The 20,357-nt window shown below is 36.8% G+C and overlaps 1 protein-coding gene across 1 annotated transcript in view; it reads right to left on the reverse strand.

Annotated features, from left to right (window-relative positions):
- Nucleotides 1-7,757: 7,757 nt before the first annotated feature.
- The window catches only part of LOC110027514 (long chain acyl-CoA synthetase 4-like), a 21,679-nt gene continuing 9,079 nt past the window's right edge, over nucleotides 7,758-20,357 (reverse strand). The window contains exons 4-19 of the mRNA XM_020728982.1: nucleotides 19,233-19,289; nucleotides 19,015-19,063; nucleotides 18,361-18,437; nucleotides 18,153-18,192; nucleotides 17,976-18,070; nucleotides 17,600-17,767; nucleotides 17,299-17,409; nucleotides 17,141-17,228; nucleotides 16,781-16,847; nucleotides 16,577-16,652; nucleotides 16,362-16,479; nucleotides 15,473-15,718; nucleotides 14,258-14,397; nucleotides 10,248-10,430; nucleotides 10,007-10,126; nucleotides 7,758-8,060 (exon numbers count right to left, since the gene is read on the reverse strand). Of these exons, the coding sequence (XP_020584641.1) occupies nucleotides 8,025-8,060; nucleotides 10,007-10,126; nucleotides 10,248-10,430; nucleotides 14,258-14,397; nucleotides 15,473-15,718; nucleotides 16,362-16,479; nucleotides 16,577-16,652; nucleotides 16,781-16,847; nucleotides 17,141-17,228; nucleotides 17,299-17,409; nucleotides 17,600-17,767; nucleotides 17,976-18,070; nucleotides 18,153-18,192; nucleotides 18,361-18,437; nucleotides 19,015-19,063; nucleotides 19,233-19,289 (1,671 nt within the window). The 3' untranslated portion in view covers nucleotides 7,758-8,024. The remainder of the gene's footprint in view (nucleotides 8,061-10,006; nucleotides 10,127-10,247; nucleotides 10,431-14,257; nucleotides 14,398-15,472; nucleotides 15,719-16,361; nucleotides 16,480-16,576; nucleotides 16,653-16,780; nucleotides 16,848-17,140; nucleotides 17,229-17,298; nucleotides 17,410-17,599; nucleotides 17,768-17,975; nucleotides 18,071-18,152; nucleotides 18,193-18,360; nucleotides 18,438-19,014; nucleotides 19,064-19,232; nucleotides 19,290-20,357) is intronic.

Genomic DNA, 20,357 nt, shown 5'->3' on the forward strand with positions numbered 1-20,357 from the left:
TGGTCATGTGTCTTCTCTCTTCTATCTTCTTTTCTTGTATTTTAAATTCTCAGGGTGTGCCTACAATGACATTTTAGGATTCAACACCCCAAAAGATGGTGCAATGAGCATGGACATGCCACAGACAATAAATAGAGCATTACAGAAAGGCAAGACTAGCCAGAGAGACACAACGATAATATAATCCACTTGGGAGTTCTTACAACAACAAATTCAGTAGAAAAAGTAGGAGTTACAAAATCAGGTGCTTGGTTGCTTTAATGTCCTCCAAGAAGCAATCACACAAATATGAGCTTAACCATCTCCCTCGGCAGAAGAGTCTCGCGGAACTCAACCTCACGGGGAGGAACCCTGAGAGGAGCCACCAGTTTCAAGTTGCGGAGAATGATTCTGACAATCAACGAGCAGGAAAATTCCCAGCATGACGATGTTGGGTCTGCATTAGTGGAGAGGAACCAGTCTGCGCAAGATGAGGCACCTGCGACACCGAAAAATCCATTCTATCTGCAGATTAACGAAGTTGAACCACCAACAAAATTCTGTCCTCCGCATTTGGACTTTTATAAATGAAAGAGTGATCCAACCGATCATGTGGTCTCGTTCAAATAAACTATTAGAATGTCGTGAATCAATGATGCCACGAAGTGTCGTCTGTTTCTAACCATCCTGAAGAAGACGACCCTCAAGTGGTTCAATAACCTGCCACCAAGGACCATGTCCACTTTTGTTGAAGTCAACAAAGTTCATGGCTCACTTTGTCAACTTCTAGAAACCAAAGAAGAAATCTAAGGTCCTTTTACAGCTCATGTAAGGTGAGAGTGAAAGCTTTCGCTCTTACATCACCTGTTTCTAGAAATAAATGATGGAAGTCCAGGACTTATGCCCAATTAGCGTGCAGAATGCCCTGACTCAAGGAGTGAGAATGGCCCATTTCAAATTCGATTTAAGATTGTGTGAGCCCATAACATTGACTGAATTGTGGGAGATGACCAACAACTATATTATTGTCGATTTGTATGTCAACGGTCCCTCTGAATAATAAATAAAGACATCTGATTGGTGATCGAAGAAAAGGGCTGCCCAGGGCGAAAGGTGGAAGACGAGGAGCAAGCAACAGCCTTTCGGTCAGGCAAAATATGATGATGAATGGAACCGTAGAGACGAACGAAGAGGGAATAACGATTAGAGGGGCCATACTCGGTACTATGAGCATCCACTTGTGTACCGTGACATGCATGGAATGACCCCCACTAATACAGAAGCTGAATAGGTGGAGGTCATAAAAAATAAAGAGTAATTTAAGAAGTCAGCACTAAGGAAAACCAGAGCTGGCCTCCGGAACCCCAACAAATATTGTCAGAACCATCGGGGCCATGATACTGAAAAATGTTGATATTTGAGAAATCTAGTGGAAGACCTGATCTGCACCAAAAAATGGAAGGAATTTATTGTGATCGAAGTAAACATCCAATGATAAGGAAAGGCACCGAAGATAGAGGATTCGAGCGAGCCAGTCCGAGCAAACTCAATATACATTGCTGGGATCATTCCAACTATCTTTGGAGGGGGTGAATTATCCCGTCAGGCCAATAAAAAAAGGCTCAACTGGGGGAGGTACTCATCGTCAGCTCTATCCAAAAATGGAATCACCCGCCCATCATATTTACTGACGTGGATTTGCCATTGAAAGGAAATCTGCATAACAACATTACTATTATGACACTCATTAATAACTTCCAGGTTGATAATATTCTTATTGATATCAGAAGTTTTGTCAATATTCTCTTCAAACCAATATTTGATAAGATCGGGTTAAAGTCCGATCGGTTGTCTGCATCGGTTGGTTCATTATTCAACTTCTCTGGTGAATGAAAGGAAGCTCTATGTGTTATAGCTCTGTGCGTCTCCTGGGGCAAGTAGGAGAAACAGTTCAACAAAACTGAGGACTTCTTAGTGGTTGAATCACCACTGACGTATAATGTCATTTTTGGCCGACACTTGCTAAATAGCTATCGAGTAGTGAACTCGACTTATCACGTAGCTATCAAATTTTTGGCGAGTGAAGAAGTCATCATAGTTTGAGAAAATCTAGAGCAATCCCGAAGATGTTATATACGAGCGATCACCAGCGAGGAGCAGGATCCACTTGATATACAAGTCTGAAGGGAAGGGAGTCTTGAGATTAGTGAGGCCATCCTTGAAATACCTGCATCAACCGAGGACCCCAATAAATTTTTCTAAAAGTGATTGTTTTGATGCAGGATACCTGAACATGCTGATCCAAACTCTTTGTGAACATCAAGATGTCTTCGCCTGGACTGGTGTGGAAATGCTTGGAATATCGGTTGACGTGGTGTGCCATTGATTGAACATCAATCGATCAGCCCAACCAGTGTAGTAGAAAATCTGATCATATACTAGAACCCCAACAAAGTCATTCATCGAAGAAGTGAGGACGTTGAAGGAAGTCAGCTATATTATAGAAGTCCAGTATCCAACCTGGGCCGCCAAAGTCAAATAGAAAATGGAGGATGTGAGTGGATTTTACGAGCCTCAAAAATGCCCACCTGAATGACAGCTACCCTTTACCAAAGATAGATAAACTAGTCAATGAAGTTGTTGGATATTCAGTGATGAGTTCTCTTGACATCTCCTCTTGTTACCATCAAATTAAAATGCATCTGATTGATGCTGAAAAAAACTTCTTTTATTACTTGTGAATGTGTGCTTCGTTTTAATGTAATGCCTTTTGGGCGTAAGAACGTTAGGGCTACGTACCAACGACTCATGGATGTAAACTTTTCTAATCATAAAGGGAAAAATGTTGAAGTGTATGTTGATAATGTGTTTGTTAAAAGTCTGTCGACAGAAAAACATAACGTTTTCAATCCTTAAAAAATATACTATGAGATTAAACCCATGAAAGTGCGCGTTTGGGGCCTTGATTGGAAAATTCCTCAGTTTTCTTTTAACACTTAAAATTATAAAGGCAACTTCGTAAAAAGTAAAAGCTTTGATGGACATTCCATCCCCACGAAAGGCAAAAGAGGTTCAAAATTGATTGGACGGATAGCGAGACTTGGTTGTTTCATCACGAAATCGAGAGACAAATATGAAGCTTTCTTTAAAGTGCAAAGAGAAAACAAGCATTTTGAATGGTCAAAAAAATGTGAACAAGCATTTTAGAGTTTGAAAAACTCTCTGGTATCCATGCCGCTAATCCAAAGGCTAAAGCCAAACGAAGAACTCGCTTTATATTTGAGAGTTGGGAAGGAGGTAGTTAGTTCGGTGCTCGTCAAAGAAGATTAAAGAAAGCAATATTCGGTCTATTATACAAGCTGAGTTCTTAAAGGAGCTGAAACCAGCTACCCTATAATGAAAAAACTAACTTTTGTTTTAGTTATTTCGGCTTGCAGACTTTAATTAAATTTCCAAATGCACCCAATATGGTCATCACTGACCATCCCTTGAAGTCCATTTTTACTTGGTCGAAACATTGTAGTCAGCTCTTAAAATGAATTGTATAACTTAGTGAGTTTGATATCACCTATGTACCCGAGACAATGATTAAGGCACAAGCAATCATAGATTCCTGGTGGATTTCTTTGAAACGGTTGAATTAAACATCGAAGCATAAATAAGGATTATGTATGAACTCTAAACGTTGATGGAGCTTCTAAACAATCCAATATAGGGTGCAAATTGACTCTTAGTAGTCTTATCAGAGAGCACCTCTATTGTTTGATCACAATGGAGTTTGAAGTTAGCAACAATCAAGCGAAGTATGAAAACTTGATTGCAAAACTACGTCTAGCATATGAAATAAGTGATTTAAATCTTCTAGTGAAATTGGACTCATTATTGGTCGTGAACCAATTAAATGAAGAGTTTGAAGCCAAAGATGAGATGATTGCCAAATATCTCAACAAGGTGAAATAAGAGATTGAGAAGTTTACTAACTTCAAAATTGAACATATTGGTCGGGAAGAAAATCAGATGGCGGAAATATTATCTAAGTGTATCAGCTTAGGATGAGTACCACAATGCTTATCCAACTGGAAATCGATGAAGCCAAGATAATGGAAGTGACGACAGAGAGCAGCAAGTGTTCGATGGGTCCTTATATCTTCTATTTTGAGAAAGAATACTATCAGAAGATATCACTGATTTGAAGTTTTTTAAGATAAAGGTTGCCATGTATTTAACGATCAAATGAAAACAATTCAGACGGTTAGTTACTTCTGTGTACTTAAGATGCTTGAGAGAGAGAATGAGATCTAAGATATCCTTAGGGGCGTGTGCTTTTCTTGATTCTTTTTAGGCCTCAGAGTCACCAGCTTGTCTATTTATGCATCGTCATATGATTCTCTTATTCGAATAAATCTCCCTCCTGAATTATATAAATGATTCTAAGATGAGAGGAATCAAATATAAAGGACATATAACAGAAAAATAGATAAACAATTAAAAATAAAAGTGACGAAAAACTTATATGTAGGTAATCCTCGTGTGATGGGTTGAGAGTATACGTCCAAACATGATTGGATCGAAATATCTCGAAATACGACATCCACGAAGAGAATCCCTACATAAGCCACATGTAACCAGAGAACCAATCACTAACCATAGTGCCTAATGCGTGGATCTGAAGTCCAAGATCTAAAAGACACAACTAGTGACACTATGATAGAAAGGAAGCTAGGTGACTAGAAATGTAAGCATAACACCTAAGAGGGAGAGACTGCCTACCCCTAGCGGCTCCACTAGTCTGGGAATTTGTTGGGTCCCGCAGAATAGGAACACAACTTCGGGCATGGAAAGAGAGAGAATCTTCCTCAAAGGAGTGGCCAGTCTTGCGAATATACTAGAATCCCACGTTAAAGAGAGCCTCATCCACAACAAAGTTGTCAGTCTGTTTTCGTTCATTTCTCTTTTTTATTTTAAAGGAGATGACAATTTGTTCATCGTTGTATGCTTCTCTTTTCTGAATAAGTATATCTTCTTGATCATGTGAATGATCAGGAGGAGAGGAACCATAATAGTAGAACATACAACAAAGATGGACAAACAAGAGAAAGAATTTGGATAACCTAAATGCGATAAACCTTGCAAGGATATGTCAAGTATGTCCACCCAAATAAGATCGGGCGGAATCATTTTAAACCAATAACCGTGAAAGAATAACTATGTAGATAACCCACAACCAGAGATTCATGTGTGTTTGCTTATTCTGGAGTCTAGAGTGCTCATCATATGATGTATCCAACTTGGTTAATTACATCTTGGGGGTTGTATAAGAATACTCTTAATTTAAAAGAGTTTTGCCTACATCAGTTATGACGATTAACACAGGACTATCAATAGATGGTTATCTCACAGAGGAATGTTCTGGTACTTTCAAAGCTCTCGCTAAACCATGAGGCGGAGAATGAGTCTGTTGGGGGTGGCCGGTCGGGCCAAAATGGTCAGTCGATCAAGCCGGGGCGGCCGGTCAGACAAAAGTGAAATGTCAACCGGGCCAGAGCGGCCGGTTGAGGCAAAGTGTGATGTCGACTGTGATGTCGACTGGGTGGGGGTGGCCGGTCGAGGCAAAATGTGATGTCGACTGGGTCGGGGGTGGCCGGTCGAGGCAAAATGTGATGTCGATAGGGCCAGGGCGGCCAGTCGAGGCAAAAAAGTGATCTGTGAAATACAACATGATATGATATAAGTGATCACAAATAATAAAGAGTCATACTCATGTTGATGATCTCACATATGCACCTAAGGTTTTAGCTCTTGGATTCGTCGCATTGCTGCCTCCGACTTTGGTAAGAAAATGTGGAGAACTTCGCCCTCTAATTTCTTGTAGAACAAGTATTTCATTGTTCGTAGGGAGGACTAGCTACAAAAGTTTTTTCCATCCTACGAACCTCTCACAATTTTGTAGAATGAGCTAGCTACAAAGCTTTCATCATTATTCAAGATCGAATTATCCCAACCCCTCCAAAGAAGGTTGGAAGGGCCAAAGTCTTGGGGAAATCTAAAGCTTATCACGAGAAACCACTAGAGTTCACTATGGATTTGTCCAATGAAAGATTCCTAACCTAGGGCTTCCTCTAGGAAATCAACGGCCAATCCAAAGGCATGTGGTCGTACCGACTAGTTTCGGTCGGCCAACTCGCCTCGTGTGGATGACCTAATCCACAACACCTAGCCAAAATATAATCCTAGGGCTAGCGAAGGAATAAAATGCAAGAGATTTTTAGAGAATCTCATCAACGCGACATTTGATGTTGAATTTCTTCACGTAGGATGAAGCTCTCCTAGTGGTAGAAGAGATGGCGATGTTCTCACAAAACTCCAACGAGGTCTGCAACACTCCTCCAAAGAACGAAGAAGCTCTCCTTTAGAAGGAGAGTCCGGCGAAGTTTCGAGCTCCGACAAAATTTAGACGGTGCTTCGACGATCCTTCCCCAAGCTTGGATGAATCTCTCTTTTGGTGTAGGAGAGAAGAAATTTTGCTTCCTTGCTAGCTAAGCTCTTTTTTTCTCAAAAAGCTCTCCTCATATACTCAAATGAAATGGTGGGGACAGAACAAAAAAAGAGGCTAGGAGGAGAAGAGTTTCTTGTTCAAGAAGAAGGTGAAAAGGAAGTAGAAGCTCTCACTCTCACGTTTTCCCCAAGCTCTCCACCTCAAGGCCTTCAAGAAGAAGCCCTAGCTCCAAGGAAGAAGAAACCCTAAGAAATAAGAAGAGTTCAACTCTTGGAGGAGGCCCAAAAATGTTGAAAAGAGGAATGCATGAAAAATGAGGTGACAGGAGAGCTTAAACCCGCCCCTCCCAATTTCCCCGCAAATTTGTCAAAAGTGGCCTTGCACCTCATCCTAAGAGCCTCTAACCTACCTAAGCAAATATCCTCTAAACTCAAGAAGTCCTACAATTTTGGCAGCCTAGGCATCTATGCAAAAATTGAGATTTTTCAAGACTTGGAAGCAAATCGATGCATAGATGCCATGAACATGGCGCCAAGATTTTAGAGCCTAGACGCATTTGGCCACCAAGTTTTTGGAGCCTAGGCACCACAAGTTGGTGCCTACCTTCCGTAGGCTCGAAACTACGAGGTGCTATTGACGAGTAGTGAATCATCCCGAGCTAGTCAAGCGGACACCCTACACCTGACATAAAAATTTGACCCCAACAATAACGAAATTCTAAAGTTTAAGAATTGAAGTGAAAACAAAGTTTTCAAAATTAAATAATCAAACATATAATATTACTAATATTGAACAGATAAGAATAAGGAGTGAAGTCGTGAAATATTGCCACATACTAAAGACATATGAGTTGTGAATGTCGAATGAAAGTTCGCATAGCTATTCAACAAAAGCTTTAACACATTTGTAATAAGCGGGAATATTTTGGTCCAAAATGAACTTTCTGACATATTTTCCACAGAAAATAAATAACATGCACATTTCTCCAATTTTCAATATTTTTGGACACAAAGTCAACTTTCCTTTTTAAAAAATTCAGAATAACTTTTAGGTGTTTTCTGATAATTAAACTATTTTCAAAATGATATCAGCCCCGGCGAACCAACCTTCAGTGCTGACCACCAGCCGTCAATGACAACTACAATCATCATTCGCCTCAATGGGCTCATGAGATAAACAACAAAAATAAAAAGTAAACCATAATTAAGATATCAAATATATTTTTGTTTCACATAAATCATAAATAAAAAAAACAAAAAATAAAAATAGTAAGTGATCTCAAATAACCCCTAAGATTTTCAATTATTGGCTATGACAACAATATACTTAGGCAGCATGGTGCGTTACAAGCTTAATAAATCTGACCAGTCCATAACAACACAATCTACATCAAAATAACTTCTTTTCAAGCTTATAAATAAAAAAAAAAATTTCAAAAATTAATAATACAGCAGATATACATAAAATGACGAAGATGAAAAAGCAGCAGATTCTTGTTGCAGTATAAGGTTTGTAATGAAGATGGATTCAAAAACAGAAGTTTGGTTGATCACTTGTTGCTTTTGTACAGGTCAACAATGACACTCTGCGATACAGATAAAAGGTAGATGTGTTGATAATCAGTTTAAGTGCAAGAGATATCAAAACATACAACCCTCCAAGAAAATGTTAGGGCATTTACGTTCATAGCACAGAATTTTATTAATTTACATATCTAACACTTCAACTTTCATATCTAAATTCATGACACTCAAAGTTTTAAACATCACAATAAAAATATCATTGTTAATAACTTTTGAAGAGTGAAATGCACGTTTCGTGGGTAGATTTATGACACCAAAGTATTGTAAATGTAATACTAAAGTTTAGGTGTTAGAAATGTAAATCTATAAAAATTGTGTCGTGGCTTGTAAATGTCCCAAAATTGTTTCAATTTTGAGCAGCTTGAGATTAAAAAATTGATGGAATATATTTGCTATGAAATGCTTGAAAACATAACTTTATATAAAATCATTCATATGCATTCAACAAACCAAATATCATAGAAAAAATTAGTGTGTGTCATTTTTTTTAACATCCAAATTAAAATTGGTTAAGTTTGTCCTGAATAAATCTTATCTTTTCCTTTTCCTATCAAACTGATGCATCCCCAAAACAGCAAATTTTTTTTATACTTTTTGACATGGGAGAGAGAGAGAGAGTATAGTGAAACAAAGAAGTTTAGGAGAACGGTTTCTATTGTTATCTTTTCTGTTATATGGCCTTCATATTCTAAATTCCGACTAACCACCTTAAACCGTGGAACCAAGATGTAAGGATTTTCGCAATCATCAGCCAAAATTTGAAGTCCATGGCAGTCAAAACGGCAACAATCAATGATTCATCAGATGAGAGGAGATGGTCTTGGCTATACCCTCAAAAAATATGGCTCTTTCAAGAAAATAAATTTTACGCAGTCTATAACAGGAACGGAACTACATCAGAGTGAAGGTAATGCCCACCCTAAAAAAAACTTCTTTTAGGAAGACGCTGATTTTTAAGAGTTTGCTCGCCCTCAATTTATAATTTTACCCAATCCTCACCAAAAGATGTATATATAAAACAATGACGGTGTTGCCTACTTATATTTATCTCTTATAATTTGAATAAGATTATTTTACTAGTTTTTTGTATTTCTCTCTACAACACTAATTATAGGTGTTCTTTTTTCATTTAATAATAATAATAGTAATTATTATTAGTATTATTTAATTAATAAAAGTTTTGCCAACCCTATAAAAAATGGATTAGTTCAACCCCTATTTAATAATCAAATGATTTCGAGTCACGTCAGCTTAACTAATATTGATTTTAATTTCTAGCATAGAGTGAGTTGAACGGGAATAATTTTTTTTTAAGTTTGAATTAAACTAAATTTGCTTTCACTTTATCTATATGCAGTAGTTATAGTAAAGGAAATTTATCTATATGCAGTAGTTATAGTAAAGGAAACCTAGCACATAATACTTATGTATTTACATATCTCACACCTAAACTTCAATATTTACAGGGATAGCACATTGATGCTTTAAACCTATGCATGAAAAGGTGTTTTCAATTTTAAAAAGTGGTGATAGTGCTATTTTTTATGTGATATTAAATATTTGTGTTTCTGTGTAAATAAGAAGGTAAATGTGAGGTATGTAAATATATAAGAATTGTGTGCTATGTATGTAAATAGCCCGACTTCCAGCAGCTTGAAAACCATGAGGTACTAATGGACTTATGTTCAGGGTGACAATGAAGGTGATCGCTTAATATTCTTTAATTTTTTTAGTTAATAGAAAATTAAAATAATATTATATCCCTGAATGATTGCTCTCCAATCATATGAGACCAGGCACAACACCTGCTAATGTTTCCGGAAGCGACTGTAGCCGCTTGACATTACCATATAAGCTTTTGATTGACAAATTACTTCCATACTTATTAATAAATGGCATTTCTACCAAAAAAATTTCACATAAAATAATTGGGAAAATAATAGCAGACCTGGTAATACTTGAGCAGCTGGGGTCTCTTCTTCTTAAATGTTGGGGTAAGAAGATCACGTTCCATATCAAATGGCAGAGGATCCAAGTGAATAGCTTTTATGAATTCAAAGCCCTTTAGCTGCAATTGTAATATAGCAATATTTAGGATAGCTTCCATTGAATTGGGAGAGGAATATGGGGGAAAGTATCCTTATCATGCAAATGTTAAAAAAATAGAGATCAATCTGTGAAATATATACCTTCTTTGCTTTAGCGGTCTTATTTAGTTCTGCAAGAATGTATTCTTTTGCTTTAGGATTCTCACAAAGGGAGAAAAATTCTCCCCTAACGCCATTCTCTTCAGCCCAGCGTTCAAGAGCTTGGTTGTTAGGATTGACAACAGCAACTAGGAACGACTCAAAACTATTTCCATAAATCCATATCTGCATGACAAAAAGCAGACATGATAAAGTTAACTTTAGATATCTATGATTATGCATTATATCGTTGCATAAGAATATGTTAATAAGGCATTATTTTGTTTGTATTTTATCATACAAATAAACATGGGCATCGCCATACTGGAAATAATCTTAAAACATGCGACGCTTTTCATTTATGAAATATAATATTACCTTAATAAGATGATACTAGTCATACTGTTATAACATAATAGATCATGCCTCTTTCATTATTTATAAAGCATACAACAATATCTTATTATTTATGCTTTAGTAAATAGAAGTTATTTATTGAGTTTGGATTATCAAACTTCTTTGTTGTAAAACTTTTTTTTGTAACAGGACTAGTAGACAGTCATTAAATGAGTAGAATTCTCAATAGTAGTATTGTATTCCATGTTTAAGCTTAGGTTTAGTTCTAAATTATTCTTCTAATTGGTTTGGATCTTCATTGTTATTAATTTTGTTTCTTCTAGTTTTTTTTTTTCAATTAGTTATTTTGTTTTATTGTCGTTATATTGATGGGGACTCTATCGATACAATGATTATTATTTGTTTTTTCTTTTTTGTCTCACGTTAGTAGTATTGTATTCTATGTTTAAGCTTATGTTTAGTTCTAAATTATTCTTCTATTTGGTTTGGATGTTCATTGTTTATTTAATTTTGTTTCTTCTAGTTTCTTTTTCAATTAGTCATTTTGTTTTATTGTTGTTATATTGATGGGGACTATCGATACAATGATTATTATTTGTTTTTTTCTTTTTCGTCTCCTCTTATATTTTCTTTTTATAATTACTAGTATATGAATTTTTTCTCTATTTAGCATAAAATACATTTAATTGATCTTGATTTGTGAAATTTACAAAGTTGATAATTTCATCACATGTTGTGTTGTTGAAGTGTACCATTTTTCAAACAGGGAGGTGTGACATCAAGGTGTTGTGAAAACTCGGTATAAAAAAATTTAACTTGCTCAAATGCGCCATCATTGTATAAAAAATGATCTTAATTTATTAGAATTAAATGAAAATATGACACTCAATAAGACGCAATGGAGAAAAAGGATTCATGTAGCCGGCCCCACTTAGTGGGATAAGGGCTTGTTGTTGTTGTAAATGCACTCATCAATGCGTTGAGAAGAAAAGTAAGAAATATAGACTTCACTGAAATAGCCACTACCCCCATGCTTGAAAGAGAGCTTAAGGATATAACTACTCCCGAATCAATATTAAAATGCCATGGTAACAATCAGCATGGCCTTGAGGTAAGTTTAATTTACCCCAATGCAAGCAATAAAAAATCATTAACACGGAGTAAGAAATAAAAGAGAATTCCAATATGATCCAAGCAAAATTTTCACAGAAATTTGAGCACAAAATATTTTTATTTCAGAACATCAAACAACACAACACAAACACATAAAGAAAAGCATCTACAATTCGAGAGGTAGGTGATCTCTCCCAAGGTAAGAAATCTATCCCAAACCCTAACTCTAAAACTCAAAGACAATAATTTCATGCATAACCCTAAACCTAAACATATTAGCCCTATTTATACTAAATAAATATAAATATCAAAAACCTAAATTTCCCTTAGGCTAATAAATGACAAAATTACTCTTATGCTAGATAACAATACTCCCCTTCCCAAAAAAACACCTTGTCAATAAAGCGGAAAGAGTTATTGTTGGATCAGGTGGTATGGCTCTCACGTGGCTCCATCCTCCGAGAATCCTTTCCATTTAATCAGAAATTTGGAGGGACCTATAGGATTCCACGATAAATTCTTGTGCACAATCTTCGACCGCCTCAGACTTTGCCAATGCCCCATCTACAAATCAACCTTGGAGGACATCGCAGCCCGAAACAACTTGTCGAATAGCTCGTCAATAACCAGGATGGGAAATTTGCCACATATTGTTTCTTGATTCGTGGCTCTTTAATCTACACAGAAACACTAACTCCCACAAGACTAGGCTAGAGGAGCTCGCACAAAGTTGTATGGTCTCGGCCTCCAACATTACTCCCAAATCGCCTTCTTCCAGGAAGGCTTTCGCCGCAAAGGGCACCGACGCAATTGGATGCAGCCCACCGCCAGTGTTCCGCCCATCATGGTTCCCTATTGCAGGCCGAAATTCTTCGAAGCAATCTTTTCCAGCCCCGAATTGCACGTTGTCCCTTTCTGCATTCTCAACCTCCAGATGTCGTGCAATTCTCTCCACATGATGTCGGTCGAATCTGCTTTCAATTCTTTCATTCAATCTTGTCTTCTTCAATTTATCACATCCATTCGGAGCTCATACCATTCCTTCCAAGTGCTCTCCCAAACCTTTGCATAATCCTTCCTCAATGTTTCGACCGAACCCTCTCCATTAGAAATCTCTAATCCACCCCCATCAGAGTCGTTGAGGGGAAATTTTGATGGTGGATGCTTTTCTCCTCATGTTCCTCACATTCAATCGCTTTCCCTTTCGATCAAGCCACAAAATATCATGTCAGCCCCTAGTTAGGGTTTAGAAATTGAGTCGTCGATAGAGAATAAGCTTCCTTATCATCTCCCCCAAGCTCCTGAATTGTGGCTTCCCAGCCAGCTCAAGTCACCACAGTTTCGTGAGGTCTCAAAGCCTATCGATCTATTTTCCCAGCTAAGCCCGAATGAAGCCATATTTCGACTATATCACGATATTCTCATCACAGTAAGCAGCAATTCCGTTTTTTTGTGTCCCAGATAGATCAGAGTCGTGGGGTTCGATCCTAGGATGCTTGTTTTCCCAGCTAGCTCTAATCAGTCTTAAAGCGAGCTCGATTTGGCGTAGATTCATGCCAGATTTAAGGATTTCGTCTTCCCAGCTAGCTCCAATCTCGACAGTTTCACGAGGATTGAGCAGGAGGAGGGAGTTTTGGGTATCTGCATGCTAATAGCAACTAGACCGTGTCAGGCACGTCGATCCATTGCTTCTTGTACACACGCCGATCAATTATTTTTTGTATGCATGCTGATCCCGTTGTTGGTTTCCTAGCCAGGAAAAAAAATCATGACTGTATTACAAGATCTTGATCCATCGTCCATCGAGCCAAATCCCAATGCATCGTCATTGTAAGTTGCGATCAAACGTGGCCTTCTCCGCTAGCTCTTACCCATGATCTCGTTGCCATTTATGTAGGCTCGATCGTGACTGTAGCGTCACTTCTATAGCGGGAAGTTCAGTCACGAAGGTCACCTTTCGCCAAGATCAAGTCGTTGCTTTCCCAAGATCGACGACTGCATCGTGGAATTCTGTCACAAGGTTCGGTCACGGGGGTTTGTAGGCCTCAATTCCTATTGCATATCAACCTGTATACCGCGATTCGAATGTTGTCTTCCCATAATTGAAGGCTCCATTTGATACGATACCAGTAGATTTTTCGGAGAAATTAGAATGCATAATATTTTTTATTTCATAACATTAAATAACATAACTTAAATAGAACACAACTCAAATGTATAAAGATAAGCACCTACAATGCGAGAGATAGGCAATCTCTCCCAAATCCTATCGAGAGGCAGAAATCTCTCAAATCCTACAATTCGAGAGACAGGAAATCTCTCTCAAATCCTAACGTTAAGACTCAAAGATAATAATCTCTTGCATAATTCTAACCCTAAACATATTAATCCTATTTATACTAAATAAAATTAATTAACGAAAGGCAAAACTGATAACTAATTTAATGAAAAAATACAATTCAGATATAAACATTTTTGTAAGGAATTTAAATTAAAAAACATAGAAGAACTTCTTCAAAACAAAACCGAGGGACCACACTTACAGAGTCTATATCAGCTATGGAACCATAAATGTTCTCCAAGTTTTCCACGGCAACATATTCTCCTTGGGAAAGCTTAAAAATGTTCTTTTTTCGATCTATGATCTTCATACTTCCATCTGGTTGCCATTGACCAATATCTCCTACAAAGAGAATGAGAAAGACGTCGAGAGACTTTGAATGATCCATAGATGTTAATGTAGTAGAACTTACTTCGTATGAATGAGAATGAAAGGCATCAAATAATCTGAGGTAAATAATTCCAGTAATTTGAGACGTAAAAGAGTTCAATGACTTCTCTATAATTATTGCTCACAAGTTAATCATTTGCCAAGCATCTCCCCATGCAGGGAAAGGTGCATTTCACTTTTAAATTTAAATGGTGTTATTTTAGATGTGATATGGAAGACTTGGTGATATAAATGTAAAAAAGCAAAGTTTAGGTGTTAGAAGTGTAAATACATTCAAAGTGGATGGTATGTATGTAATTGGCCCAAAAATTATCCATGGAGAGATCAAATACTTCAATGGGCGTTTTTTCATTTTAACCACCCAAAACTTTCACTCAAAACCTTCAATAATGAGTAAAGAAGTGTAGTTTTGATGAAAAAAATGATTAAAATGTTATATTCAATGTTTTGAATGGTTGATATGTAAAACCCTAATTTAAAAAAATATAAATAAGACAATAAATTTTAATTTAATAAGACAATCAGAACTGGTGAAGGAAAGAGCACCTAAAATCAAAGGACTTAAACATCAATGGTGCATGAGATGGAGGGAAACATTGGCTAGAATTTTTCTTTCTATATGGCGAAAAATGAGAAGTTTCAAATTTTTAAGATATCAATTTCATTTCATCATAAGCATTGCCGATACAAGAAACATTTCAATTAGAAGAAATCATATGGAAGTTATTCCACTGTACTGAACATTTCACATTCCAAGCATACTATTAAATCTTCATTTTTTGTACAGTAAATCCTTTACTCGACCTTAAAACTTACATTAAGGGACTCCAGTTACGGATTTAAGTGGGATTTAACCTAAATCTACAAGATAGAAAAAATGGCAATTTTAAATCCTAGATTTAGTAAATCCAATTTCTTCTTAATTCCTCTCAATTAGTCTTAAATTCCTAGTGTTGGTGGATTTACAGGATTTACTAAAGATGTTAACAAATAGCCCCTAAAAGTTGACATGCCGGGGATAACAAACCTGTGTGAAACCAGCCATCAACCAAAACCTCATCTGTGAGGTCTTCTCTCTTGTGGTACCCTGAGAACAACGTTTTTCCCCTGATGCAAATTTCCCCACGAGGTTGGTCTGCTAGTGCATCATAACCCATCTCAGGAACAGACTCCAGCCGCACATCTATATTTGGCACAGGAGGTCCAACCGTTCCAAGCATTGACATAGAGTTTGCCAGTGAAACAAAGGTTCCTGCACAGGTCTCCGTAAGACCTAAAAAAAATCACATTAATCGTATTACTGTGCTATTTTTTCTAGGGCAATAAATATTGAAACATAAAAATTCGTTGATATTCTTTCAACAGAAGTTATAACAATTTATACTCATTTTAGGCTTTCTTGGCCGCGTTGTCATCATCATCACTATTATCCTAATTGATTTGCTCTTTTAACCCTTCTTTACCATTTTATTTTCTTTAGGGATGCATTTATGTTAATTGATAGTTTATATAAGAATTTGCAAACGACATTTGCCAATGTTAGGAAACTGCCGCCTCTCTCTATCTCATGCAAAAGAAAATAAAATACACAAAATGCAATATTAGCAAGGTGCAATGCACATGAAAGGAGCAAGGTTTAATGATGGATAGGCATAGATGCCATAATAGAAGTGGAAGAGAATTATAATGGACCACACCATTGTAGAATTGTACATATAGGCAAGAAAAAATAAAAAAATAATGAAAAAATATTATAGTTATAGCTAATGATAATAAAGATATTGTGAGAAAAAGAATGAATTCACCCGTAAAATTGACCAAAGCAAAGTCAAAATGAGAAAATTTTGATTCTAGCAATCATTAAACCGCCTCCAAGTATTTCAAGTTATAAGAAGCAGGTAGTGTAAAGCTTGTACCATAGCCCTGTAGAACATGAGCACAAGTCACAACCCGTAAAAATTCTTCCACGTGAGTAGCAAGTGGAGCCGCCCCAGACAATATAAGTCGTATATTACCGCCTAGTCCTTGCTTAACCTATAGCATGCAAGAGAATTTCTATCATATTAATCAACTGTGATGCCAAAAACCGGCGAGAAACCCTTGGTTGATGGATTAAGAGACATCTGGTTACCTTATTGAATACTATTTTATCAACAACTGGAGCTGCCTCCTCAAGTTTACTTCCATTTATCATATTGTGTAGCTTGCTGCAAAATCAGGAATTACATGAACATACAGAGCAACACAAGAATTTCTAGTGTGAACGAAATTGAATGAACAGGTAGACAAATTAATGCAGGGTACCATTGGACTTGAGAACTGAGTAAAAACTTACTATCTATAGGCAAGATTAAACAATTTCTGCTTTAAGAGACCTCCACTAGAGATTTTATCCTGCAGACCTATGAACAAAGTAGAATAACACATGTAAAAAAAATACAAAATAAAGAAGTTATTATGCTTAACCTGAACAAAAGAAATACATTTTAGTAACGTATAAAAATCAGCAACCGTTCAGAGATTTAATTTGATATGGAACGGGGAAGTACACAGTTATAAGCAATGAAGAACAAAATATTAAATTGCACTTGGACAATAAAGTGAGTGATTGGAGGCATGAACATCAGTTTGTGTGATTGAACAAGAGAGGTAGAGAGGGGAATTAGACGGGAGGGAGAGAATCTGAGAAATTCACCTGTATAAATACGATCTAGTACACGAGGAACGGCACAAAAAACAGATGGTTTTAGAGCGCCAATATCTTCAATTAACAATTTAACGTCCTGTAGATGTTACATGCAAATAATGACGGCGAACCTTGTAAAAAATTAAAGAAATTAAGAAATAGCTCACCCCTTGCCAAAATCCAATCGAGGCCCCATGGAAAATAAACATCTCCTCTATCACCCGATCAAATATATGGGCCAGCGGGAGGTATGATAGAAAAATATCATCAACACGCAACTGCAATATTTCCAAAATTGGATAGGTTAGAAAATGGCTAGATGATTACTTCAAATTATCTTAAATTAAAATTAAAAAAAAACACAAACTCCATGCACTGATTTTGATGATATTAACAAAAATTGAAGAAGACACATTGGATTTGTGGTAATTTCATTATGAATATAGAGAGAATATTAATATTGCTCACCTGCTCATTCATGGATTCAAGCAGTCTATTAACACCAGCAATAAAAGTCAGGATGCTTTCATTGGAAATTAGTACACCCTTTGGATCTCCTGTTGTCCCACTTGTGTACATTATTGTACAGATGTCTGTTTTATTGATTAAAGGAAGATCAAACTTTTGGCTATTGCCCTGTAAATAGAATACAGCAAAAATCCCAGTTAAGATACGTCGATGCAAAATTGAACAGTCACAGATTCATAGTAAGCTGCATCTTAAACCGACAGTACATCATAACTACTGCATTTCTAAAACCAAGCCAGGAAATTATTTTAAAACAAAAGAACATCGCTCCATGGATTAATGAAAGAAACCTTAGTAGCAGCAGATGTTTACTTACCAAAAGCAAGAACTCATCCCAGGAGTAGGCTTTCAAACCAAATTGTTCAAACTCCTTTTTCTGGTCGGGGGAAATACTTCCGAAACTCACAACAACTGCAAGCAGAATTTACATATAAAGTAGCATACACTAGAATAAATAAAAATACGTAACAAAACCTAATATGAAAATGCTTACTTTTCAAGAACTTGGCAGCATTAGGAAAGATTTTCAACAGCTAGAAAAATGAAAAAAAAAATGGAATGACGGTTTAGAAGAATAACACGATTTATACATCATTTAAAGAAATGTTTTAGGTAAGTATTACAGCATGAATTCTCTGCAATTTTATGAGGCAATTGATTCATTATAAAATCTCCACTGCAAGCTAGATTGAGCACATTACCTCTGCAATCTTCTTCGTGTCCACAAAAGCAATTTGCACCTCTGCATGGCTTAATATAAATTCAACAGCACCAGCACCTAAGCAAAAAATATAGGATGAATAAGAAATAAATAACCAACAAACATGTAGTGACCAATGATTTGCATGAACTATGAGAAGAGTGCTCTGATAAACAACCACTCAGTGCATGAATGCTGCATAAAGTATGAGAAGAGTGCTCCAATAAACAGCCACTCAGTGCATGAATGGCCAGCATTCATGTACACATACTGGAAAAGAGAAAAGTGCCAAAATTGTCACCTAACGATTTATATGGAGTCATTTTAATCTTAAAGTTAATAATAGTGTTAAATTAGTCCCCCATACTATATTTCACTTTTAAAAAATTATAATGGTGCTATTTTTTTGTGTGGTATTAAAGATTTGAGTACTATGTGAAAGTTTAGGCGTAAGAATTTTGTGCCATGTATGTAAATGTCCCTTAAAAAAAATCTGGGGATGATATTGACACTTTTATAAATTATGGGACTAAAATGCTCCCCTGCAAAGAGCCAAGGGACCATTTTGACACTTTGCTCTACTAGAAAATATGAATTGCTAGGCCTTAAACGAATCTAGCTTGTGTATTGCCATGATGATGAGTATGTTACATACCAAGGGTATCATATAATGGAACACAATAGATCCCATGAGCATTGCAAGCCTGTGGAAAATTTAGATGCATTCATAAATCAAACTAGATATGAAGATTTAGTAGAAAGAATGTGAAATTCTTGGTCAGTATAAAAATATTCTACAAGCCATTAAAACTTTAAATTAATTTGCATTCTAAAAAAGACATTATAGTGATTGTGCATTAAAACGGCCATTACCTCCATGCTAATAATCCATTCAGGACAGTTCGCACCATAGATACCGCAACGACCTCCCTGAAAAGCACAGAATATTTAGTAATTATTACAATTAAAAAAAAATCAAGGAATGCTATAATGGTTCCATCTGAAAATCTTTTCGAAATAAAATGTAGCATGATTATAGTTACTACAGTGTTGCTTTGGTCAAGTAAAGATAGCTTTCATACAAATGAGCCACACAAACATGTGTTGACCTCATTTTTGAGGTCATTTCTTTTTCCTTAGGGTCTTAGGATCTAGCTCTCGGAGTTCCTATTGACCATCTTAGAAAACTAGAATTGAGACCCACTCATTTAGAAATTCTAGCCGCTTCTTATTTTCCTTTGATGTCTAACATTTTTGGCATAAGACCATCGTCTTATGAACGAGCGGTTATGGGCTATTTTGCGAAGACTCAAGGGAAAAGTTCCTGATAGGACTTCAAGCCTTAGGAAAACATCGTCACGACCTTGTCGTCACATACATACACCAAATACACAAAGTTCACGAAATTGCACGAAATCAGACTTCAATTAAGCCTAAAAGACGGGTGAAAATGCGAACTTCTCCAGATGACCTCCGACGACAAAATAGACTGCGTTAACGCGTCCGGGATACCAATTTTGGTAGAAAATGACACCCATATTGCCATATTTTTGACACGAGAAAATTGACACACAAATCGATGAATTCGTCAAAACGACCTCTGACAGCAAAACAGACAGCGCCGGTGCGTCCGGAATATTGAAATTACCTAAGGAGGACACCTATTTTTGCTAGGGCGCCGCACATGGATAAATCACATGAAATTTGATATATATATATATATATTATATAATTCTGTTTTTTTTCTCTAAACCAAAATCCCTAAATCACACGGTTCACTCGATTGCTTTTTCTTCCCGTTCGCGAGGCCGGCTCGAGCTTTCCTTCCTCCGAGGGGCAATCCATTTTGGGGAGGAAATGACACCCATATTGTTCCCGAGCCTTCCTTCACGTTCGCGAGGCCGGCCCGGGCCTCCTTCCTCTCCGATCACGAACCCTAGCGGAACCGATAGAGGCGATCGCGAAGATTCGGCCCGCGGGCCCCCCTCCCCTACCCCC

The sequence above is a fragment of the Phalaenopsis equestris genome, unplaced genomic scaffold (assembly GCF_001263595.1).
Source record: "Phalaenopsis equestris unplaced genomic scaffold, ASM126359v1 Scaffold000428, whole genome shotgun sequence".
Classification (NCBI taxonomy): Eukaryota; Viridiplantae; Streptophyta; class Magnoliopsida; order Asparagales; family Orchidaceae; genus Phalaenopsis; species Phalaenopsis equestris.